This window comes from Lonchura striata, chromosome 3 (genome assembly GCF_046129695.1).
Source record: "Lonchura striata isolate bLonStr1 chromosome 3, bLonStr1.mat, whole genome shotgun sequence".
Taxonomy (NCBI): domain Eukaryota; kingdom Metazoa; phylum Chordata; class Aves; order Passeriformes; family Estrildidae; genus Lonchura; species Lonchura striata.
The window spans coordinates 50,300,390-50,327,260 of NC_134605.1; the positions used below are offsets into that span (position 1 = coordinate 50,300,390).

General features: G+C 41.8%; 1 protein-coding gene across 3 annotated transcripts in view; it reads left to right on the top strand.

Annotated features, from left to right (window-relative positions):
* The window catches only part of PDE7B (phosphodiesterase 7B), a 168,190-nt gene that overhangs the window by 78,704 nt on the left and 62,615 nt on the right, over positions 1–26,871 (top strand). The window contains exon 1 of one of the 3 annotated variants that reach the window (XM_021553116.2): positions 7,755–8,007. The exons of the other annotated variants lie outside the window; for them this stretch is intronic. Coding sequence (XP_021408791.1) covers positions 7,770–8,007 — 238 coding nt within the window. The 5' untranslated portion in view covers positions 7,755–7,769. Of the gene's footprint in view, positions 1–7,754; positions 8,008–26,871 lie in introns of those variants that run through there. 3 annotated transcript variants of the gene reach the window in all.

Genomic DNA, 26,871 nt, shown 5'->3' on the forward strand with positions numbered 1-26,871 from the left:
CAGTGCAGCTGGAACTACATTACTGAGAGCAACATGACCAAATACATCTGAGACAAACAGGTTTTCCAGAAAGCCTTCACTCCATCTGCAGATCTACTGGAGAGAGCTTTTCCTCCTAGGCTATCTACTCAGAGTTTTTCCTTCGCAGCTTCATCAGTATGAATATATTTCAAGAAAAATCTGTAGTGAAGAAAAGAACCAACATGTGTTTGCATGATTATCAGTGGGTTTTGAGTGCATGGCAAAAAAATGTCAGGACAGGGGTGACAGCATATTTCCAAAGCTTCTCATCCCAGTGGAGCTACATTTACACAAATGTATTTGTAAGAAATGCAAAGAGCTTGATTACAGTAAATATGGCCTGATTTTGCAGTCATGAGAAACTAGGTCAGAGGGAGATTAGTTTATCACTAGGATATTTGTGCATCACTGTTAGGGCTTTCCCACGACTTCCCAGCTGTATCTCCTATCCATCCCCACAGCAAACTGCACCCACTGCTGTCATGCAAGATGCAAAGAGGGAAATGAAGCCGTAGGACTTCTGTAAGAGGGTAAATGATGTCAGCTTTGGGATATGCACATAATTGGAATGCTGTTGTGCAGGCAGCATAAAGAAGCACAAAGTGTGAATAAAATCTGAGCAGAAGTGTAGGTATGGTACTCAAGTATCCGAGACATTTAATCTGAAATACTTAGTGGCCTAGCTATCCAACATGACAAAAGTATCAAGCTTATTTAGTCAGAGATAACAATAAGTCTGCAACCAGACTTCATCAGACAAAATGCAATTCAGTTTATTAACTCTTGCATTGCAAATAGGAATAAATCTGGGAAAAGTCTGCACCTATGCAATCCTAATGCTTGTTATAAGGTCTAAATGGGATTATACAAAGAGCTAAATTCACCATTAATTATTAAAGTCAGAAAGATGAAGACTGAAGAATAATGAGCATATACTCTGCAATATTAATATGTGCAGCCATTAAATACCTAACAAGGTAACAAAGTTAAGAAACATGTATTAATTTTATTTAAAATAGTGCTTCTTTTCCTAGTCAAATATTAAATCTCCATTTTAAAAGTGAAAAGGAAAAACAAAGTTATCAGATCTTGTGAGATCTGATTTATAAAAGAGGGAGCAAGCACTATTATTAATATGTATTTATCCTTATATTTCCATTCCATTTATTCTTTCAGGGTTAGGCTTTATCTGAAAAAAAAATTAAACTAGATATCAATTAATGCAGATTTCTCAGCTGCTCGCTTTTATAGCTTCAAAAGACAGAAAAAGACAAAATCATAGCCACAAGTCTTTACTGAATACCATAAGGGGCATGGATACCACAGCCCATGCAGACACCTATGCCACCTCATTAAGGTAAAAGGTGACAGAAGAAACATTTAAAATGTGGCACATCTCTCATCTTTCAAACTGCTGCAATAATTTTTAGATATGTAGGTCCCAGCTGAGAAAATACCTATGCACATGCTCAGCTTTAAAGACAGCAGCAGTCCCTTTGAATTCATTGAGACCATACAGTTACTTACTGCTAGTTATGTATTTAAGGGATAGGTTTCTCTCACATGGTTAGCTCCTTTTTCTACTCAGCCTTTTTTCAAGTATTCCCTAAAGGGAATCCTGTGGGATGCAGAGGTTATTCTTTTCATAGGGTTGTTTCATAAAGATGATTACTAGCATGTCCACCATCCCAAATAACAGGTTATTATTTTCCACCTACCTGATTTCTACCAACATTTTCAAGCTGATGCAGTGTTCTTAACCTCCCACTCCATTAGCCAAGTCCATCATTAAACATCTGTTACAATGATCACTCTGTAAACTCAGGCAATGAGTTTTTTAAAAATCCCTTAACTTTGCCTTGGATCAGGTAAATTTTCTTTGTGTGTAAGAATTAAGGGAGGGAATAAACTAACAGAGTCCATCAGATACATTGTGCAACACAATTAAATATCATGCTGGCAAGTCCCTTTTCAATTCCCTTTCAGCTTATCATTATTATTTTCTTATTATGGTTTATTAAGGTGAGATGAGACTATTTTCTGTTATTTTCTATTTCCTTTAAAGCCACATAGAATTTTGCTGTTTACTGTGGGAGATTTGAATAATCAGATTCAGTATGCTGAAGTTTTAATTTTCCTGAGCAAGCAAAGGAAATATTACACCACCTCGCTGTTTCCAATTAGTTATGGACTTCTGTTTATTCCTTTACTGCAAGCATTTTTGCTTAGTTAGTGGTACAAATTGTTAACCCTAAAAATTTATTCTCTCACTTGCACTAAGAATGAAAAAGGCATTTTCTCCTTGCCCTGCAGAACTCAAGCAATCCTTATTCCTCCATTTCCTGAACCTTTTTCCAAGGAATCTGATTAACTGATGAAAACAACCAACAGTTGATGAACCCACAGAACACTACTTCTTGTCTTCTACATTTCCCAGTAGGTGAGGCTCTCAAGGTGTGGTGCTGTGCAAAGCTCAGGCAATATTAACTAATTAATTAATTAATTGTACCATTCTCTTAGCAGTTCAGCTCACTGCTCTTGACAGTGAATTGGTAGCAGACAAAAATAATCTTCTACTGTGTACCTTAAGTATGCATCAAAGAAAAGTTAGTGAATTATTGAGAATTCATAGTAAAAATGTTAAAATAATTTTGGGGTTGGGAAAATATTCTGAGAGGAAATTTAGAGAATTTGATATGTCCACCTTAGAGAAAGACACAGCAACTGTCCTTAAATAAATATAAAATTTTTCCTATTTAATGAAGTAATTGCAATGATAGCAATAAATGAGAGTAATTGTTCTTCCTAGTAAGAATGACATAAAAAAATAATAGACATCTGGAATGAGACAAATGTGGGGCAAAGAATAAGAAAATTATACTATGATTTTTAAAGTGATGAAAGAAACCTTCCAGGCGGTTATTAGAAAAAATTCTGCATAACTGCGCCTACTTATGTTTCTTCTGTAATATTCTCCAACTTTCTTAGGCACTCTGTTCCCTTGTCCCTTTTAAAAATTACTCACTTACATTCTTGTTCTCTCTGTTCCTCTGATTACGCTGCCCTGCATATGTGCACTTTTTTTTACCTTTTTTTTTTTTTTTTTTTTTTTTTTTTTCTTCTGTGTAGGGACTGTGCCCCAGGTCTTGCAATATTCTACATTAAACTCACCCTCAAACCTCCTAAAACTTCATTCTGATGATGGTGTCATCTCCATGGTTCTGACTCTAGGCAAGGGCCTCACCTATTGTCTCTGCATGACTCCATGATCCCTGGCACAGACAAAGGCATACTTTTCATAAGTAATCACTGATTTAAGATGATTGCATGAATAAGTGCCATTAAAAGACACATGCTTTACACTTTCTAAAAATCAGTATCTGATATTCTTTGAAACTGGTCTCTACATTTGGACTTCTTTATGTTGGTAAATAACTTAAAAATTAGGAGTATTTTTCCAAATTTTTAAATAATATACTGTAAAAACAGACTATATAAAATCTGTTTAGATATCTGTTTGAAAATGCAAGTTCTGACACAATGCAGTGGTGTGGGCTAGCTGAAAGAATAGGAAAAGTTTCCAAAAGTAATGACTCTGTCAAGCTAATAATTTATGAGCTATTTTTTCAAACATCAGCTATCAGATGGAAGTGGGAGGAATAATAGAATATAACTTCTGCTTTACAATGGCCTGTTAATACAGAAAGGCAAAGGCGCCTGTACTCCAAGGAAGCTGTCAGCAAAGCTGCAGGCTGGAGGTCCCAGTATCACTTACAGCACTGGCAAGGAGGAGACCACTTCTCGGGAATGAAGCTTGAGGAGGGAAGCAGAAGGAAAAGGCTGTGGGGGGCTAGAAGAGGAGAATCAAGGATCTTTCATCAGCTTTTTTGTGTCTGGACTGATTTGTTGTGGGAGAGCTGCTGGAGACAGTATATTTGGCACAAGACAGGGTAGCTCAAAGCCAAAAGGATGGTGCTATTGCCAGCTTAAACTATGACTTTTCTTTTTTTTCCTTTTTTTTCTCCCCCCTCCCTCCTTTTTCTTTGAAGAAAGGAAAAGAAAAAAGGGGAAGAAAGGGATTTGCAATGAAAACCAGAGCAGTGGGTTTACAAGAACCCTGCAGACTTCAGTAGACTGGAAAGATACATGAGGCACTTCCTCTACCATCTGGCATGCAATTCTGCTGCTGCTGCTCTTAGTACATAACTTTGGAGTGAATAAGCAAGCAAGCAAAACTTTTTTTAAGAGACACCAACTATGAAACACCAGCTATTAATCTGTCAGCTTACTCCCTTCCCTTTTCTCCCACCACAGTATTCCTTTCCTCAAGTCTTTTCCAGTTCTCATGTCTACCTGTGAAAATAAGCACTGCCTTGTGATGTTTTCAGAGGACTCTATTTGCCTTTTATTTGGCATTGCTTCTCAGAATGAATGAGGGACAGAGATAATGCGTTTATATTTCTCTTGTAATCACTTAAGCTTCTTTAACTTGGAGTGAGAGAAAAATTCAGCTGATAGAAACAAAGCCATCTATCTCTGCTGAATTATTTCCTTCAAATATGGCTGGAAGTGTGAATGCAAAAGAGAAATTTTAGGTGAGCCAAACTTGCTGAAGGACTGTTTAAAATACAGTTATAAATGGCTGGGTACATTGCTGTGTAGGAGTATGCATGATGTTGAGGTCACATCTTCAAGTTGGGTAAATCATCACAGCACAGCTGAAGTCAGAGAAACAGAGAACTTGCAAAATCTGAGCATTTTGTCAATTAGAAATCTCTGAAACTGATGCTACAGCTGATTTTTGGTGCTAGAACTCCTCATATTCAAATATAGATCTTCCAGGCTTTCTTGTGAGCAGCTCTGATGTGGCTCCATTCTTATAATGAAAAAGACAAAAAGAAAGTCAGTTACAGCAAAATCTTGGATGAATTAAGGATAAGTAATCACTGAATTGGAGTACAACTGTGAAGCATAAGTTTATTAAGAATAAGATGAATTAATTTACAGACATGCCCATTACTGCCAAGCAACAATTTTAAGGTATTCTTTTTCATTCACAACTGCTGATCCTTAAACTTGCCAGAAATCAGAAATAAAAGCAAAAACAAAAACTCCAGGCTATCTCAAACAGTTGTTTTCACTTGACAGTACTTTTACAAGAGAAAAGGTACATACATTTTGTTAGGTTTATTACACAGCTTCTTGAAATACTGATACTATAACAACAGATTTCAGTTTATTTTTTGACTGGCCTCCTCCTTTGCACCTGTAGAACTGTAAGTGAAAACAAATGCAACGATTAATCCTGATCCTATCCATAATACAGGTACCTAGCCAAATGACCCAACTGCAAATGATACAAAACCTTTCGCAATTTTAAGGACACAAGAAGGTAGTGTAGATTTTGAAATCTGAGAAGATTTTCATTGCTGCTATCAAGAGGACTGGTGACTAAGTTCTGTTAACCACTTAAATATTCAGATACTCATCTAAAAATGAGTCTGTACATCTGTGAATACATTATCTTCCTCAGTGTCTGCTATCATTTATCATAGAATCATTATGGTTAGGAAGGCTCTCCATGACCACGGAGTCCAACCTTTGGAAGTACATCACCTTGCAGCTAAACCACAGCGCTAAGCGCCACTTTCAGTTATTTCTTGATCACTTTTTGCCTTCAGTGAAACTGGAAATGGCACAAGGATAGCCTTTCTTTCAGAGTTCTCTGGCACTTCTGCTCTTTGTCTCAAAGAGACACAGAACACAGAGGTAAACAGAGGAAAACCAACAGCTGAAAAAAAGTTACTGCAACTCCTTGTTGCACAAAACTTAAATCGGTGGGGTGTAAGGTTTAAACTACTCGGTAGGCAAAGAGTCTTCAGAGTCTTCTGCATTTCAGTTGCCTAGTTTATCTCTTTGGAACAGTGCTTTAAAGAGTAGTTGCATGACACACACCAATATAAAACACCTAAAATATCACTATAAGCCATATGAAAATAAAACAAATAAAATTTGCCTTTCTAGAAAATGATAATCACAGATTGTATGAATGTTGTCAGTGCTTGTGCTACTGTACTGCACATCGTCTATTTCTTTGTTCTTAACTCCTTTGTTCAATGAGTCAGGATATCCTGACACAAAAGACTGAAAAATATCAGCACAACAACAATACTACACTGCTTTGGAAGTGCTACATAATTTTCAAGGCAAAGCTACCAAGTGTAGAGGGCTAATACTATGGCACTACAGTCTGCAATCAAAACTTCAGCAGACCATTACAGATGTCAGTTTGAGGTTGGAACATCAAGATAGGCAAAGCAGAGATCCTGTAACAGGGGAAAAACAGTATGATGTTAATCTGAGGAGGAGAGAAATGCACCCTGTTTTCTACATGTAAGGGTGTTAAGTTTCAATCCTTTCTCTTGGCCTCTCTTTCTGTGTGAAGGAAGATCCTGCTTGTTTGATGGTTTTCTTCTCCATCTGGAGAGAAGGCAGAACGTTGAATGTAACCCAGAGAAGACAAACGTACTAATTATGCACGCGAGGAAATGCTATAATGCCCACTAAAAGCCCATTAAATAAGCCTTCTGCAATTTTTACTGAAAACTACGTGCTGGTGCAAGAACTCAACCTCCACACCTCCGCTGTACACTCTGCAAACTACGGAACAGACCAGTGCCACGAGCAGGCTAAAAGGGACACCTTGTAAAAAGGCAATATAAATGTTGTGAAAATCGCATGGCCCCCCCGGGTCCGGGATCCCCGGGAAGGGCCGGGTGCTGCTACAGGGTCTGGCCAAAGGCAGCCCACAAGCCCGGGGAAGCCCTCGCTGACAGCTGCGCAGCCCCAGCACGCCACCTCTGCTGCTGCCTGAGCCAGAGCACTCCCCCGGGCGGCTTTGCCTTGTTTTTAAAGATTAGTGAAGAATAATTGCCTCCTCGTCGTAGTCTGGGAGCGACCGCTGCCACTAGGCACCGTCCTAACGTGAACCCGTTCAGGTGGAGCTTTACAGCCGAAGTGCTTGCGGGCGCGGGGCAGACCTCCGCTAAACCCGTCCTTTCGGCAACTCGTTCCTCTGCGAGCCCTTCAGCGCGGGCCCCTCCGTGCGCCCGCCCGGGCTGGCGGCCGGGAGCGGGGCGGCCGGGGGCACCGCACGCCGCCAGCGCACTCGCGCTCCGCTCCCTGCCCTCGCAGCGTCCCGTGAATCACCGCCCGTCCTGCCGCCGAAGGGCAGCCGAGGAGACGGCGAGGTTTGACTAAAAGGCCAAAACCCCCACCAGCTCCGCAGCCGGCGGGGCGAGGAGGAAGGCGGGGCGGTGGGGGCTCCCCCACGGCATCACGGCAGGGATAAAGTCAAAGTGTTTCCGCCGTGGCGCTTAGCGGGCTGCGAGCTGCGGCTGTGCCGGCGCGGCCCCGCTGCCCCGAGTGCCGCCCGCAGCAGCGGCCCGAGCCCCCGCCCCCCGGTCCCGGCGCCGCGCCGGCATGAGCGGCGGCCCCGCGCCTGCCCGGCAGCCGCTTCGCCCCGGCGGCAGGCGCCAGGCGGCGGGCTGAGGGCGCGCAGCGGCGGGAGCCGAGCGCGGCCGCCGGAGCCCGGCGCTCCTTCCTTCCGCGGGGTCGGGGCCGGGCGCGCCCCTGGCGAGGGGCGGCGGCGGTGGGCAGCCGGGCGCCCTCGCCCCGCTCTGGATGCCCATCGCGGCTGCTCGGGCCGGGGGGTGGCTGCCGCTCCCCGGCGGGGGGCGCGGGCCAGGATGCCGGTGCTGGAGCGCTTCTTCCCCGCGGCAGAGCCGGGCAGGCGGAGGAGGACGGGGGACGAGCCGATGCCCTTTCCCATGGGCAGCCTGCCCGGTTATCAGCAGGGGACCCTGGCCTGGGACTTGCCCGAGATGATCAAGATGGTAAAGCTCGTTTGGAAATCCAAGGGGGAGCTCCGCGGGACGAAGCACAGAGGCGTTTTGGAGAGCGAGGATGCCCTGGGCGGTTCGGCAGGTAGGTTTCCCCCGCGCTGCTGCTCGGGGAAGGTGCGGGACTAACGCGGCTGGCGGGGAGCCGCGGCCGGAGCCGGACCGAGCCGCGGTGCGGCAGAGCCGCCGGGGCCGCGGAGCTGGCGGAGCGAGCGCGGCCGGGCTGAGGAGCAGCCCGTGCTTTGGGCAGCTCCGCGCCGCCGCCGGGACGCGCGCACCGGAGTTTGTGCCGCGATGCAGCCACGTCAGTTCGCCCATGGCGCTCCCCCGGTCCGGTCTGTTGCGTGGTTTTTGTACGCGGGGTGATAAAAGCTCGGCTGAAAACAAGACTCGGCCGGCCGAAAAGCGCCGGGGCAGCCGGGCTCGGTGCCGGCGCGGAGAGCTCTCCCTGCCCGCGTGGAGCTCCGCAGCGGCGGCCCCGCGGTCAAGGTGACGGAGAAACGGCGCCCCGGGGCTTTCCTGGCTGTGCTCGCCGTGCCCTTCCGAGCGCATGGCCTCTCCTCTTTCACCGCCAGACCTCTCCCCGATCTTTGCGTGCGCTGGGCTCCCTTCCCAGGAGCTGCCCGCGCTTCCCTTGTGCAAAGCTGAGCGACTCCCTTATGGCTTGGGTTTTGATAGCCACCACTATTAAAAACTTGAGAAACGCTGCCCTATCCCACTACTTTTTCTTGAAACGTGGTATATCGCTGGGTAAAGAGCACGTGCTTTTTCCTTAACTGTATAAATCTTGTCTGTAAGTTTTTTCCCGATGTCACTAAGGTATAGCATGTAATCACGTGCCTTACTGAAGTCCAGGTTGGACCTGCAGCATTTTCATTAGGTAGAGATGAGTTGTCAGGTTAGCAGGGTACTTCTGATCCGTTGATTCTGCATCTTAAACTGTACGCAGCACTCCTTATGGTTCAAAACCTCTTCTGTTAAAGTCAAGGTCATAGGCCTATGCTTGTCTCAGTACCAGCTGGTAATTTTTTATTCTCCTGTAATTGCACTACTGTGACTTAATAGACTTTATGAAACTGTGTGGCTTGCTTCTTCAGAACTCTGGGTTATCTCATCTCTGCTTCTTGGTCACTAAATTCTTCTGATGCATTCAGTCTTCAAACATTGTGCCTTCAGCTTCCTTTGGTGTACCTCTTATTAAGACCTATAATTTACAGTACTTTGTACCAGAATAATTTAATTTCTTAGATAGAATCATGTTTTTGTAGGTATTTCTAAGTGCTTGTTCTGTGTATGTACGTATATATTCTCTGTAATTTATATATAAACTTGAATATTAAATAGATATCAGTCACTTTTCAATGCCCGCTCAGGTTGGCTGGTTGGTTATTGTATGTCTTTTATTTGAAATGTATGCAGTTTAATCAAAGAATGCCTGGTCCATTTCTATTTTGAAAACAGGGAGATAGGTCTTGGGCTCTGAGGAAGATGTACAATCTGTCACCCTACTCTTGGGGAATCACTTCAGTTTAAAGGAATAATAAGTAAGAGTGATGTGGATAATGAAAGAGGAGGTCATATTGCTCTTTACGACTTGGAGCAAATCAGCTGGGAATGTGCTGTAGCCAATCAGGGAAATTGAGGCTTGTGTGGTGAATGCTGAGTGTTCAGAGATGGACCCTAATTAAGCAACTCAAGAAATGCTGCATTGCTTACACCGTATGTATGAGTAATGGTGGTTTTTTAGTGTGCTTGTGTTGTATCTGGTGAAATTACTTTCATTAAGTAACAAATGAGATTCACCTTCAGATTCCTGGAGGCAACTAAAAATGAGCGTGAATGTACAGATTAGTCCACTAGCAGGATGTGAGTAACTTGCATTTACTCAAATGGCCATTACTCGTATCCTGTGTAGGGGACAGTCCTCTTCAGGGTGCCAGATCTGTTTCATAAGCTCAGCTGACTTGCAGCTGTACAAATCAGGGCAGAAGATGACTCCTAACTCTCAACACTTTAAATACGAATCATCAGAGGGTTTGAGGGAACCAGACCTGGGTTGCTGGTTTTTCCTCCTCAGCAACAGTCATCCTAGTAGTTTTCCCTCTTGTGGTTTCATTTTAGTCACTTTAAGTACATTGGAGTATGTGGGAAAACCAGTAAATGCTGAAATCAGTATACTTAAATAAGTGCAGAGTCAAAGAATGCAGAAATGGGAAGAAGAGATAATCGTTTGGAAGGCTCAGTAGTTTGAGGTACTCAGCTTCATGTTTGGGTGATGTTTTTTACATGTTTGATTCCTGGAAAAAAAAAACAAAAAAACAACAGAACAAAACTTCATTACTTGTATCTTACACAAAAAGTCAGTACTTAGTCAGGAATCAGATTTTCTTCTGGTGGAATTAAAACAACTTCTGCTTGAGGTACTGCTAGCTAGGCAAATAAAGGTTGATTGTTCAGTAGTAGAATTCACAGCACTTTCCACATCAAGGGCTTTTTCATTTGAATTTGTAAGTATTCATGTGATAACTCATGTTCTGTTATCACATCCTCATGAAACTACTTTGTTTACAGTAGAAGAGGAAATAGATATGAATTCTGGAAGGAAACAGTCAGGATTTCTGGCTTGCTTGATCATATTAATACAGATTTAGCTAAGCAAATTTCTTTGCTTTGTCCGAGTGATCAGACTGGGCTTTGGGCTGTCTTGCTAGAAAAGTCACAACCCTCTTAGGCACAGACAGTGTGAAGGAGGAGAGCTGTATCTGCACATGCTGTCAGTTCTGTGGATGGCAATGTCTTGGGGACCCATTTAGCCATAATTTATACCACATTCCCCTTTCATGAGGTAGGAGTAGAGAGCAAAATTATCTATGTGTCCTGGACTCTCATATGTAAGAACTATATCTGGGTCTTTCAGCTTGTTCAGTACCGAGAATAAGCTACTTAATCTCCCTGCAGAAAAAGGGTTTGCAATACATCATGCAGCATGTAGCTGGGATGAATGAAGAACTCAGATTTCAGTGACTGCCTGCCTGGGGTTTCTAATGATGATTTATTTTCACTTCCAAAGCAGTAAAACTCACATCTTAAGCCTTCTCTTCCTGTTGCCCCGCTTTTTAATGTTAGTATCAGTTAAGACTACAGACCCTTTTTCTCCTGCTCCTGGCCTGCTGTTGCTTAGTTACTCTTCCCCCCACCCCACCCCATTTCAATCCCTGACCAAATCAGCACAAAACTGAGATTTGTTGAAGACTCCCTCTTGCTGTGCCAAGAGCCATTTCTGTGGGAAATGGGTATAATTTCATGTCATTCCATACTGTGTTTCAAACAGATTATTTGCAAGCCAATGCCTTTTACTTGAATGAAATAACAGCATGTGTTTATATTATTACAACAGAATTGTTCAAATAATTCTGATCTACAACAGTGTTGATCTCTAGGAGGAAACTGTGTTCTGTTTACGACCCTAACTTTCTTATCACCCTCTCCTGGAGTTTAGCAGTAGCTTTGCATATCAAACAAATCTGATCAGGGAACAGGTACAGGTTTGCCTCTGAGAGTCAGGAGCATTTGTAACCTCTTAAGCTTACAGTGATCATCCCAGATAACTCCAGAGAGACTTTCTTGCACATGTGCAGACATGCATGACTGTGAGAGAAGGTGCAGTGCTACTAAGAATGATCGAGGTCTGTTGAGACACTGTGGGTTTTTTGAAATAACTCTGAATGTTTTTTTCCACTTACCTCTTTCTGTTGGTGGATGTTTTCTCAGAAATGTAGGTTCTGATTCATGTGTGTATCATGCTTGTTGTTAACTGGCAAGTCCCTTTGCCATGAGTAGGAAAAACAAGCAAGTACCACTCCTATTCGTATTTCCAGTTGGGAAAATCTTCACCAGTTATTGGTGTGTCTGTTTACTTCTCTTCAGTCCACTGTCTCCTTTATGCTTCAATAGTCTATTCAAACTTCTTGCTTGCTCTTTCAAACCTTAGAGCTGTCTCCTGAACCATCTTGTGATACACCTGTTGGAGAGGTCGTAAAATCGTGTGTTTCCTCAGTGGTTGCTTGAAGGTCTTCCTTAAAGTTACGCATGAGACTCCCAAAGACTTTGTTTTTCCATAGTATCCCAGGAAACATGCCTTCTACTTAATTTTTCTTTTGTATTTAACATTTTTTATCATGCTGTGCAATAGCTTTGCTGTGCATGTTAAAATAAACTTCATACTTCCGCTTCCTTTCAATGCTTATAGAATAACAAAATTATTTGGGTTGGAAGAGGCTTTTAAAGACCATCTATTTTCAACCCCCCTAGACCTGGTTGTTCAAAGTTCCATCCAACCTGGCCTTGAAGACTTCCAGGAATTGGCATCCTCAACTTCTCTGAACAACCTATTTGGGTGTATGTTTAGCTGTGACACCTTGAAACTCATGCTTGTATTTGTAGTTCCACTGCAAAAACTAATAATCATAAAATCTTTAAATCTGTGCATTACTAAGAACTAAATGAGGATTTGACTAACAGCTCAAAAGCTCATAGTTTTGAATATTTGGTGCTGAGCATGTAGGTGCCACAAATGTAGACCCTAGTAATAAATAAAATGTGGGACATATCAAATGGCATTGTCTTAGCATCTGACTTGTCTTCTGTGTTATTGTTTCGATTGAAATCAGCTTTGTTTATGTCCTGCTGACAAATGCACAGCAGGAAGGAGGGCAGCTTGCTATATATTTCTGAGGTTAAGTTTTCTTTTCTTCTTTTTTTCCCCCTGAGTTTTATGTTGAGACTTGTTAAATCCATTACACTTAGAAGGACAAAGAATGTGAATTTGATTGCTCACTGACTGTTGTCTTGAAAATCCTGCCCCTGGAAGCAAGAAATTTGCTATTCTCTATTTTGTGCAGAACTGGTTAAAGCAGTGAACTGTGTGTGATGGTCTCATTAAGAACAGTGAAATTAAACAGTCTACAGTACCACTTCTGTAGAGTGTGTATGTAGACCAAGAGAGAAAATTCAGACCACATCTATGGGTAATGCTGTTCAAACACAACTCTTCAGTTTATTGGCTGAACATAAGTTACTAATACATAAGATTTGGGACTATTTTTTTTTTTCAAAAAGACAATACTAATTAGAGAATTGGCTTCAAAGATTGTAAGAAATTATTTTGAGATGCTAAATCATGGTTAGCATTTAAATTCTGGTGCTTGTTTGATACCTCCTCCTTACTTTGAAGTATTTTTAAAATGTAGTGTAGAATGAGAAGCTGAACTGATAGTAGAAGTCTTTAATTTTGAACATGTCAAAATGAGCTTATGTGAGTGTCAGTTGAAGTTGTGTTTATTTTGGGAGTGAATTTTTTTTACTTAGCTGCTGTGCTTAACTGCTCTCTTCTGTTTCATTCTCATGTACATTTTCTGGTGGGGATTTGTTGGGGTTTTGGGATAGTCACAGTTAAGTTGGAAGTGACCTTTAAGATTAAGAAGTTCAATCACTGCCATGTCCACCAAAATAGGAGCTAGACCAGGGGGAAACAGTAGAGAAGAAATAATGTGAAAATCTCAGAGATTTCTAAATGGTCTTTCAGTTCAGCCTGGCTGGCACATTTTTTGTTTGCATTATTGTGGATGTTGGAAAACAAAATTTATTTGCAGAAATATTTGGAGAAGCTCTTTGAGCAGCTGTTCAGCTATGTACAACCACAGAAGAGAGAAAAAGATTACAATATTATAGAGCTAAGACTTCAGGATAAAGTTAGGAGATAAACCAGAATTACCCAGGTTGGATGTTGGACAGCATGAAGAAGGGAATGGGGCTGATGTGCTAGAAAATTGACAGAGGTTTATTGGTCTGTCAGCTCAGAGACAAATGAGCAGTCTGCTGAAAACTGTAAATACAAATAGAGCAAATTCCAGTGAGCTGTGTAATGGTGGCCAGATCTGTTGCTTTCAGTGAAGCTATTCTAAATATTAGGAGCCAAAGATGTGGCTTTATATATAAAAATATTGTTTCTAAAGGAAAAGCTGAAAAAGCTACTACACTGTAATTCAGAGCTGGGTTTGGGCGGTGTTGAATGCTTGTTTGCTTCATTAGGGATAAAGCTGATAGTTTTCTTTTATCTTTGGTAACTTGACTCTGAAGTTCTATGTACTCTGAAGAATGAGACTGATAAGCGGCTACTGATAGAAAGCAGTGGTGGTATTAGCCATGCCTACCTAGTGCTGGTGGTTTTCTGTATTGCTTAAATGTTGTGAGAGAAATGTTTAAAATGCATTGTGGGAGGCTCGGTACTGCATTCCAACTCCCAAAGTAGGAAGTGCATTGTATGCAACGTGTTTGCTGTTTCAGTGCTTCTTCATAACAAACTTTGTGATCTGTCATACTTAACAGAGTTCATTTGGAGACATGCATCCCAGACACCTTTCTATAGTCCTGACTTAGGAAGTGTGAATTTGGCTTTCTGTCCAGACAACAAAGAGAAAGGGTATCCATGTCACCATTTTTTCCACTATGACCTATTCACACCCTCTTCTCAGAGCTCTGTTTTCAGAATATGCTAAACCATGTTACTTAAGATAATAGCTCACATGTTGCCCCACCACTGCCACGTTTCCAGGGGGCATCTTTACAAATGGGCAGACTTGTCTGAATTGGAGTTGTCTTGCAGGAACTCCCTGGTGAAGTCAATTGACCTCAAGCTGATTCTTCACAGCAAGTATACATCTGGTTCTGGCCATAATTCTATAAAACTTTCTAGTTCTCATGTCTTCCTTTTATCTGGACTAAAAAGTGAAGCACTCTTGAGATAACCAGCTTAAAATATGCTTTGACATTTGTTAATAACTTTTTGTAAGTCATCCTAACTTTTTTCAGAAAGAGGATTCAGCCTACTAAATTATGAGATAAATTACATTAGGTTAAATATTTAACTGACCCATGGTGTGGACTTGCAAGACAAAAATGTATTCACTCTTCATTTTTTTCCTCAGCTTGCATCATACAATTTCTTCTGTCAATGTTATGGCTAACAAACAAACAAATTCTGCATGAGAGAAGGAATAAATCCTTCTTGCTCACCTCCGTATAAAGCATTCTTTTGGCTCTCTGTGGACTGCCAGCTGTGGTTTTCCCTAAAAAAGTTGAACATAATATGGTCTAAGGTGTGTGCTAAGAGAGAGGGCCAACACAACAAGGATTTAGTAGGCTCAAGAGTATTGCTGTCAGTGATACCGTCACCCTTATGACAGTAGCAATAGAGAGGCAAACCCCTTCCATTGCTCTTTGAACAGAGTATCCTGAAATTCAGTTATCCTTCAAATTTCCCTCAGAAAATAAAACTTTGCCATTGACCTTTGCCAGTTGATTTATAATCTCTGGGGATGGAGCATGATGGGAGTGCTCCCCAGTCCCAGGAACTGAGGACCTGTTTGAAATTGCAGTGAAGCTAGGGGACAGTCTTAACATAGACATAGATGGGCTTTGTTCTAAACCAGGATGTTCAGTGTTACTTTTAGGTAAAATCCTGTGGAAGGTGTACTCTTGAGTGTCTCTTTATATACAGGAGACCATTTGGAGAAATTGCTGTAAACTTCCCCAGCTCTGATCCTTTCTGAAGGGGAAGTGTGCAAAACTCTGCTTCCTGTGGGAGCGTATGAAATCCTTTCATCTGTAGCCAGCTCTGGCTTATGTGGAGGTAATGCCCTTCAAATATTGCTATCTCAGTGTTCTCCTGATATCCCTGACCTAAGGTAAAGACAAAGTATTAACTCAAAGGCTTACTTAAAAGATGCTCTGTGCAGGTGCAGTTGGAAATGAAGTGTTATCCTGGAGGGTTTTGGGAACGCGTTGTGCTGTGGCAGGCATTGCTTCTTTCCTGCTGCTTAAGCACTGCCTTGAGATTGAATGCTTTGTTTTCAGTTGCTGGAATTACAGATCAGACAGAATACTACTTTTAAACTAAGTACTGCAAAATAGTGTTTGAACACTGCTTTTGAAAGTTAAATCATAAAGTAGGTTCATCAAGTAGAAGGAATTTGTTTTAAGCTTGCTGAAACGATGTTCCACAATAGTCAAAAACTAGTGTCTACACAGATGTGCCAGGTGAATATTCAATTAAAAATCATACAGAATAACTGGAAAATGCAGGTGCAGAACATTACTTAAGCCTTAAAATTTTTGACAGGTGCTGAAAACACCTTCAATACACAGTCCATTATCCTGTTTTTAATATCTGTTGGCTAAGTTCTTCCTTGTCCAATAAGAAGTGCTTCTGTGAGCAAGCTTTCCGTTAGTTAAGGTTATCAGCAGCAAGTCCTTGGGGATTTATCTCTGCATGTTATCCGGGTTGTCAAGAGACTGTGTTCACTGAAACACCCAGGTGCTTATCCAAATAGCTGTGTTCCAAACTTCACTTATCCAAACATCTTCCAAACAGTTCATGTGTGCAAAACTTAAACTGGAAATCTTGTAATTACAGGCTTTCATAGAAGATTTCTTATTTCCTACTTCCAGCCTGAGTGGATATATTGCAGGAACAGCTGCCTTCGCAGTAATTGGGCAATTGCATTTCTAAATCCAAGTGGACCTGAGAGAATAAAGGGACTGGACTTCTGTGGAATGCCAGAAAAAATTACTTGATCCTGCTTGGGCTCTGCATGAAGGTTTGTCTCATTAGAAGAAGTGGGGAGAGGAAAAGAGTTCTGTACTCCTTGCTTGCAGATTATTTTAGTGATACAGATTATGTTCAGGAGCACTAACAGCAAGAAACAGAAAACCGCATGCGAGAACTTCTGAAATTTATAGGTGCTGCACAGCTATTGCACTTGCTTTCTTTCTTCCTGGAAGCACTAGTGAATGTGCATTTCATGTTCTCATCTGGGAACTAAAGCTAGCTGAATAAATTAGTACTGGGAATATCTCAGAACTGAACTCAGTTCTGCGTGTAAGTCTGTGTGTTGCTTTCCATGACCACTGGAAAAGAGGCTAAGGATAGAAGAATTTATTGCCCAGCTAAGAACTACCATGCTAAAATGGCAGAGGTGCAAGGCTTTTAGGTGAGACACTGTCAGCATACACTTCCAAGCCAGGTCAGTTTGAACATCCTGTTTAGAGCCAGCAAGATGAGAGCTCTCAAGGAAGCAGAGCAGTGAGGAACAGAGCACACTTAGAGGAGACAAGCAATGGGTAGGAGTTGGAGGGAGAGGTGGTAGTTTCCTCAGTGCTGTTTAGTCCACTAGCATGTCCCAAGTTGAATCCCAAATTCCCTCCTTGTCAGTCATGAATAAGGCAACAATCACAGCTTTGTGTAAGTGCTGGCACAGCTTTTTACCCATCTTCTTTCTGTCAAGTTGTCCTGCCCTCTCATTGGAAACCATAATTGCAGATGTGGATAAGGGCATGGTGACACAGATGAGATGGGCTTGGTGCAGTCCTGCATTCACTCAGAAACTTTTTTTTAAGGGACATGTTATGAAGTATGGTTTATCTGTTTTTCTAGCTTCGTGCATCTCAGCCAAAGTGATGAAAATATCAAGGATAGCAACTCAAGTTACGGCAGCGTAGGGGTTCATGCTGAAGACATGAGCTGCAGGCAAGAGCATAAAGGAGCCATTACAGGACTACAGTAGTTCAGCTTAATGAATAATCAGAAAGTTTCATTATGGTATCTTCTCTTTTTTCCTGAGTACCAGTTAACTTACCCACTGTAAAAGTAAAAGGGATAGTAGGACTTGTGAGGTGAGTGTAGATGACATACTGCAGGCAAGGTGAAGTGCAATAAGTAATAAGTAACTTGAGATGTAATTTAAGTAATTTAAGGTGTAATAAGTAGCTTAAAACAGAAGTGTGTCCAAAGATCCTATTTTGCTGGGGGACAATCAATAAGAGTCAGAAGTATGGGATTTTCCTGTCAGAACTGGACTGAGATGTGTTCACTGAGTGGTCCGTGTGGTTTACCTGTTAGAAATGTGTGATCCTTGACAGGATTTCACAGATCATCAGTAGAACCTGAATGGTCAGATCTTCACTTATAACTAGGTCTGAAGTTCTGCTTCAAGATAGAAGCCTAACTTAATTGTCAAGGAAGCTACCTGATTTGTGCCAAATAAATGCTTAAGCTACCTACAGAATGCTGTTCTGGTTTTTGGAGTTAAAAGATGCAATCTGTAAAATATGATCATCTACTGAAATCACATAGCTGTTAAATCATAATTACATTAAAGAGATAATTATGTAACCAGCAAGCCTATTTAATTTCCCTGTGGAACAGTAATAGAATAGATCTTCACTTCCCCCGTTTCTAGCCGTGCACATCATTAAGTATCTACTAAGTAGCTGGCAAAACAGAGTAAAAGTTAAACTAACTTTGCTAATAGTGAGCTGGAATTCTCATAACGAAAATGCAAGGTACCTTATTTAAATATTGGCCCCTTGACAGAATCTGCACCACAAGCCTCACAAGACTGTCACTAATCTTTCTGTAAGTGCCCTGTAGCCAAAAATGTGCTGATGTCTGGCTTTGCACAGACTGGAGACCTGGGAGATTATATGTTTTGAATAGGATCAAATGACTAGAAGGGGAAAGCACTCTATACTTAGCTGTCTTGTCATACAGACAGAAAAACGTTTTGCATGTGACCTTGTTAACAGCATGAATTAAGAGCAACACTATGAATTAGAGGCAGAACTTCTGAGGCTTAGATCACCATTGAGAATCTGTGTTTTTCTGGTCATCTGCTGAATTTTTTCCCCTGTTCTCCTTTTTAGACTTAAATTTTTGTGCTGACTGTAGGTCACATGGAGAGATGAGGGTGAGAAATTCGTCAAGCCAGTTCTCCTCCATTTTAGAAAAGCAGAGCAACAGTTCAATACAGAAGTTTTTTCACCATTACTGTCAAGTCCTTGATTTCTCTTAATAGCCATTTGTTCTCCCTCATACTGCAAAGTCTGTCCTAGTGTACTCCTCAGCCACTATGCCTTTGAGCAGCTTTCCAAATTATTACGACCAGACTGACTACCTCACTGCAAATTAATTCTCTTCTGTTGCAATCGCATCTCTGTCTTCAACTTACCTGGTTCCCACACCCTCAGTATTAATTGCCTCTTCTCTATTTTAGATAGTCTTTGAAGCCTTCCCCTCCTGTAGCCTCCACCTCTGTGCACAGTACTTTTTCACTGATGCTTCTTTCAACAGAAAATTGGCATTTCCTGTCCCTCACACTCCCTCTTCCTCCTTGTTATAGGCAGAATTTTATTTACTGCTCCTTTCCTGTAACAAAGGATAGCACATGGCAGATAAGGCTGTGTCCTGTTGGAGTCTGAAGACAGTTGATGTCCTATACAAATACAGCTTGCTATGTCACTGTATGAATGGCTTGTGAAATGCCTCATAAATATCTGTTCCCTGGCTCAAGTCAACAGAACTCTGAACTCCTCTTTCTTCCCAGATAGCACCCCATACCTTATTTTATTTAGGGTAGATGAAGCTACTGGGACGACTGTCACGGTGCAAAGGCAGGCATGCTACTAACCAGCAACTGTTTAAATTATGTGTCTCAACCAGGAGGTGTATATTCAGTTCTCTGGAGGAGCTTCTCTTTTACCTTTGTCCAGAAGGAGAGAGTAGATACTGAAACATAATTTTCTATGAAAACCTCATTGCGCACTGGGTCACGAGCATTGCAATAACCAAAACCCTATGGCTTGTAGGAGTCAGCAGCTTTCCCAAGTGAACTGGTAAAATGCTGCAAGTAGAAACTTGTTTGGCTTTAGTACTGCTGGTCAAAATTCTGCTCCTGTTCCCAAACCCATCTTTTTATCAAGAGAAGAGCATCAGCCTCTTCTGAGTGAGCACAAACAGGGCACACAGCAGCAAAACTTTGTATCTGTCCCAAGTTTTTCTTACAGTTAAGAGCTGGATAAAGTAACACAGAACCATCAGAGCCACAGACAGGGAAGGAGAAGAGATTAAATAAAATAAAGCAGTGTGATAGTAAAAGAAAAGCATGTAAAATATGAATGCCAGACAGATGGCTTGAGTGGGGAGCACAACTAATCCATGGGATATCAGCACAGTTGGATGACTGTTTTAAAATCTCTATAAAGAGGGAAACTGGTAATTGAAATGGATTGGACAAGGATAGAGCAAAAATAAGCTGTACTGAAATGAGGAAAGAACAACTTCTTAGACATCCCTTATGTAGTGCGTTATAAATCATAAAATGGTTTGGGTTGGAAGTGACCTCAGAGTTCATGTAGTTCCAACCACACCACTATGGGCAGGGACACCTTCCACTAGACCAGGTTTCTCAAAGCCCCATCCAGCTGGGCCTTGAACATTTCCAGGAATGGGGCATGCACAGCTTCTCCAAGCAACCAGTTCCAATGTCTCACCACCCTCACAGTTAAGAATTTCATTCTTATATCTAATCTAAACCTGCCCTCTTTCAGTTTGAAACCATTTCCCCTTGTTCTGTCACTTCATGCCCTTGTAAAAAGTCCCTTTCCAGGTCTCCTGTAGGTCCCCTTTAGGTAGCAGAAGGTGCTGTAAGGTCCCTGTGCAGCCTTTGCGTCTCCAAGACCCCTCCAACTCTCTCAGCCTGTGTTCATAGGAGAGGTGTTTTAGCCCTGTGAACATCTCTGTGTCCTTCCTCTGGACTTGCTTCAACAGATCCACCTCCTTCTGTTGTGTGCTGCAAAGCTGGATGCAGCACTGCAGATGAAGTCTCATGAGAGCAGACTGAGGTGGCAGAAGCACCTCCCTTGCCCTGCTGGCCAGGCTGCCTTTGACACAGCCCAGGACATGGCTGACCACTTTAGCTGTGAGCTTACACATGTCAAGTTCGTTCATGTCAATGTTTCTCAACCACCAGCACATCCAAGTCCTTCTCACAAGGGCTGCTCTCAATCCATTCTCCACTCAACATGTACTTGTGCTTGGGATTGCCCCTATCCAGGTGCAGGACCTTGCCCTTGATCTTGTTGAACTTCAGGAGATTTGCACAAGGCCCACTTCTCAAGCCTGGTAAGGTCCCTCTGGATGACCAGCATACAGAACATACATAGGGCTTGGTGTTGTTGGCAAACTTGCTGAGGGTACCAGTGGCAGTTGCTGTGGTAAAGAAGGATAGCCAAGCTTAGAGGGGCCCTTCCTCTAGCCAGGTAGAGGCTAGGGAAAACCGTATTTTTTGGACTGTGTGGATTCGTTGGCCTGGCACACCAGAACCACATCAGAACCACTGCCAGTCCCACTGTCCATGTTGCTGCAAAAATGTGGAGTAGTGCTGGTTGCTAAGCCAACCCCTGGGGAATGCCACTTGTCACTTGGACATTAAGCTATTGACTTCAGCTCTTGAGTTTGACCATCTGCCACTGTCCATCTGTCAAATCCATGTCTCTCCAGTTTAGAGACAGGGGTATCGTGTGTGACAGCATCAACTGCTGTGTACAAGTCCAGGTAGATGATGTCAGTAGCTCTTCCCATATCCACTAACATATTAATTACATTGTAGAAGGCCACCAATGTGTTAGGCATGATTTGTCCTTACTGAAGCTGTTATTTGCTGTTACAAATCACCTCCTTATTTTCCCTGTGAGCATTTGGTGTAGTTTCCAGGAGGATCTGCTCCATGATCTTGCTGGTCACAGAGGTGAGATTGAGCAGCCTGAGCCTTACCAACCTACTGACATGTAGTTCTTAATATCTTCCTTGCATCCCTTTTCTAAAAATGGGGACTTTGCTTCCCCTTTTCCAGCTGGTGGGAACTTTACTGAAATGCCACAGCTACTCAAATAGGAAGGAGAGTGGCTTAGCTGCTTCATCTGCCAGTTCCCAAAACAGCCCATGAGTGCTGTATAGATCAAAAACTTCCTTGAAAGTAAGGGTGTGTATCACCTGCACTTCAGGCTGTCATCCTTGAGGATGAAATAAGAAAATATTTCTTTAAGGCTTGATACATGTGCTAGTGGAAGGTGGCCTGTGAACAGAAGGCACCAATTCACAAAATAGGTGGCATTCAGTTCCCTGTGGGGACAGGAATATTCACTCTTGAAAGGAAGATGAAACAATTAAAACTGTTTTCTCTGTTACTCTTCTCCCTTTGTTATCAAATGTAAAATCTGCAAACAGATGTTTCAATGGAGCCATGGAAAATCTGGGCAAATATTTAATATTTCCATCCTTGTTTAGTAAACAAAGATGTTTTTACAAATAAAGAAACATGGGGGAAATAATGAAAAAGACCCAAAACCAAAAAGAGCTGTCTACTAGCTCCCATTGCCTCGAGTAGTGTATCTTCCTACTTGCTGTGTGTGGAAAACCACACCTGAACGCTTGACCAGCTGAGAGAGGCAGTAAGTTGCTGGTGGAGCCACACATTGTGATTTTCCCAAATCACCAGTGACGGGCTCTGAAAGTGCGCCCTGCAGACTGTTACCAAAGGAGATGGCCTTCAAAGAGGTCAAAGTCTTCACTGCTTGAAAACGAGAGGTGGGAGGAGGATGGGTGGATGGGTGACCACTGTGTTGGCTTTCTGTGTGAGTCTGTTGAAAGGTGCAGAGTGGAGGAAGGAACTGACTTTCTTCTATTTCCTTTTTAGCTACTGAAGGCCTGAACGAATTTACAGGAAAGCTGCCAGCCTCTTTTATTTTTATTTTTTTTTTTGGCGGTGGGGAGTTGTGGAGAGCAAAGACTGTGTGTAACTTACTGCTTTTTGGGGAAGTCAGCTAGCATTTAGAGCTCTTCGCAACAGATCAGAAATGAGCTTGGGGTGTCCGCCGTGAAAATACACATAGAAACTACTTTAGGAAGTGTGAATTATGCATGAGCCAAGCTGCTCAGGGCTGTGTTGAGTGTCACAGGTGACCTGTGCATTGGATCAGTGGTGGTCTGGTGGTGCCTTCTTGCTGTGTGGCACTGGGCTGTGTTTCCTGGGCTGCAGGGGGACGTGGAGATGGGGAGCAGAGCTGCACCTCTGGCTCAGGCAGCTCGGCACATCGAGAGTATGGGTGCACGGAGCTAAGCAGGGCCACAGGTGGGGAATCCAAAGGAATTGATCTTCTTCCTTGCAGATGCAGCAGTTACGCAGCTTCAGGCAGGAGAGCTTTTGAGCTGCTGTGGCACCTTTCCAGGAGCTAATAAGAACTTGAAATAAAGCCCAGGCCCTACATGCACTTTATTTAGGCTCAGTGGCAGTTTTTTTTACTGCTGTAATTAAACAGGAACAATAATTTAAATTTATCTTTGAGCTTCTAGCTTTGAAATTGCATGGGCTTAGAGAGCTTTCATGTGAGTTGACAGGTAAGATGAGCACCAAACCCTTGGCCTTCTGGATCTGCTTTGCCATCAATGCTGACTTCTGGCAGAGAGACTTAATGGTGGCTAGTGAGGTGAAAACAGTTTGTATCATAGGTTCCTATACAGTTCACCTTTAAAAACAGCCCACAGCATGTGGGTACAGAGGGAAGATAACTCTGGAAACCACCCACAAGTTCCTTAGTAAGGTTATTTAACTTATTGAATGCATCCTGCACTGGAGGAAAGCTAGGGTTGTTTGCATGCTCCTCTAAGATAACAGAGCTAGAGGGATGATTCCTTCAGCAGAAGGGCAGTTGCTTTAATAAACCTAATATTTTGAGCATACTTTGAGCACCATCACATAATTTGCCTTACGCTTGAAGGCTGGTGACTGCCTGGAAGACTTTAGGTTATTGAAAGTAATGGCGTGTTAGCATGACCAGCTACCAAAGTCTCTGTTCTAACAGAAAGATTCAGCCCCATGTTTTGTGACTGACTCAGCCCTTCCCAATTTGCCACACTGAACCAAAAAGGGAAAATTTTGTCTGTCTGACCCCATTTTGTCAGCTTGAGGCCCAGTAAAGCATAGACTAAAATCAGGGTTGTAAGAATCACTCAGCTGAAGCTCAGATTCTTCCTCTCCTTTTCAATTTACTGATTTATGGCTTTCATATTTTTTAAATACGTATTTTCCTTTTGTGGATTTTAAAACAAGGAAAAGTAAAACAGCAGTTGGTCAGCAAAACTGACTTCTCAGGAAAATTAAAACAAAAATCGATTTTGTTGTGCTATTAAATGATTTCAATGGTACTCAGCCCCAGAGGTTCAGAAACATGTCTAATTCAACCACTGAATATTTATTTACACAATGTATTGACAGCTGATCTGTAATTTATGATGTTTCTAGATATGCATGTTATTTTATGCCTTCAGGAAAAACTATCACAGTTTAAGATACTCGTCTTCTGATGATAATGAAAATCTTTCACGAGTACCTTTAATAAAGCCTTGCCTTTTCTGTCCTTTCGTCCAGTAAAGCCCACTCTGTCCCACTTCATGCTAGCAAAGAATTATTGAGAGAAGCTGCTGAGCCTGCCAGGGCATCTTGGAGTTTCGTGAGGAGTTGAGGCATGATTAGAAACTGGGAAAAGGAGACCAGGAACTTTTATGTGTCAGTGAGAAAGGATGAGAGTTTTAGAAACAGTTTGTGTAGAATGTGAGCCAAGAAGAAAAAAGGTTTAAGCTTTTCAAGATCTTGCTTCTGTTCCCAGGCATGATAGAAATAAAGAACTAATTGAGCAATAAAACATGCTTATTTGAGTTGGCATGGGTAGGGTCACTTGTAAAAGATTGTTAACAATAGGATGAGAGCTTTTTCCTCTGCAGGGAAGAGAAATTAAGGGGTATTAAATACTTGCCATAATACAGTCATGAGTGTTTGAAATGCACATATATGCACATATGTCCTTACCTTCTTTCTGACTTCGATGTTCATAAAATCTTTCCACAGTTCTGGTGAGGAATAAAACCTCGGCCCTGTGAATGAGCAGCAACTTGTCTGTCACTTGTGTCTGTCAATGCTGCTTTGTGTGTTTTAAATGTGTGGGATCTTGTTTCCAAAGTGCAGGTAAGCTGTGTCACACAGCACATTCTGCTCAGTGGTAGTCTTGGTGTAGCCCAGAAGCACGCCCAGAATAAACAGTGTGCCCCATCCTTCACTGCTTTCACTGTTGTAAAACCCAATCCTGAAGGTTACCCTATCAAGCAGCCTATGTATCTGTGGCCTGTCATGCTGGGCAGTGTAGGTGAAAAAACATCCACAGTTATTAGGCCCCATAACAAATCTAAATAAACAAATGTAATCAGTGAATGTCTTTGGAACTGCTCTCAAATAATGAATACTATTTATAGGACTAACCACTTTGCTCAGCAGTGAGTAGGTGTAGAAATGGATTTTAAGGAAAGACTGAAGGAAACCAAACTGCTGAGGTACCAGAAATATCCTGCTCTGTTCCTGTAAGAGAACATAAAGCAAAACAACTAATAAAAAGAAGTTTTATTAACTGTTGGAAGAATTATTTCTATTAGCATTTCCCAGTAAAATTGAGGTGACTTATTTCCCAAACTTTCTTTCAAAAAAGGCAATTTTTTTAGGCTGTTGGAGGTTGTCCACTAAATGTGTCTGTAACACATTAGGCACTGTTTCTCAAAACACCTTGTGGACTGCTAATTGGAGTTTGCATAATGCCACAAAATTGCAGACATTCCTTTGAAATAAGTAGGAATGAAAACTGCTTTTCTGGGGTAAAAGAGAAAGGAATTTCTTATTTTTAACAAAAAGGCTTAACAAAAATCCTTTATTGGAATATGTTATTGTTATTATTATTATTGTTATTATTATTGTTGTTTGCTTTTTTCCCCCTGAATAAATTAGGTTGAGGAAAAGTTTCTGAACAGTTTTGAATTACACAAGTTCACGGAGGGCCTTGTACATACAGTACTACTGTTCAAGCCAAAAGGTAAACAATTATGAAATGCCTTTGAAATGCAAGGCTGGTAATGCCAAGGTTATGTATTTTGTCATTGAACAAAACAGTAAATTGTTAGGAGTAGGAGTGAGTGATATTTATTACTTGCACACAGATGTGCAAAAGAAAACTTATGAAATTTAATATCTCAGGGTTCAAATTCTTAGTGGTAACACTCATGCTTAAAATCTGATACAGCCTATAGGAACCAGGATCAGAAAGGAAAAAAAAAATGTCATTAGAGAAATATATTTGCTTGGTCAAAATTTGGACTTATTCTGCACTTTGGCTGATAGGTGCATGTGCATTTCAGGCCCATGCACCCTCCAGATTTGGAGCTGTCCTGGGTTTGGATCTGAAGATGGTTTTAGGGTAGAACAGGATCAAAACAGGGCTGACACTGAAAATTATTAGTTAGCATTCTATATTTCTCTAACTGTCGTATCACTCTGAGCTGTGAATCCTTTTCACAGCTTTGAATTTTCAGATTAACAGTCCAGGCAAGCTGATTTTGTTTCATAAGTGTCCAGCAATTAATTTTGACTGAACGTAGGTAGCAATTCTATGAAGGGAAAGCTGGAAAAAGCCAGTTTCAGAGCATTGTGAAAGTGTGACTGTGTGCATGAGAGAGACGAATCCCATCCAATTAACTCTTATTTCTGCCTGAAATTCTGAAAGGGTAGATACAACATCTCATCATGCTCTGCATGACATACACAGCATGAAAGCATGAACATTTTATATCCAAATCTGTTTCACTGCGCTGCATGATTCTTGTGTTTAATGAAATAACAGCAAAACGGAAGCTTTTAGGCAAGCAGATGGATGTTGATTGAGTTGGAAACTTAAACTGTATTTATCAACAAGGATAGTATGTTATGGTCAGAATCTGAGCATGGCAAATAACACAGTAGTTTGGAGAACAGAGAGATGTTGGGTTAAGGAGAATTTTTTTTGTTTCAAGTGCCAGGTTTGACAGTACATTTGTTTATATCTAATAAATTCCTAATGCTTGGGTCTAAGATGTGGTATTTTAGTCTTGTATAAAGAAGGTTTTTAATGAAAAGAACACGTCCTTCACTTAAATCAATTACACAAAAAAGGAAAGAAAATCACCTTTTGTTATATTTGA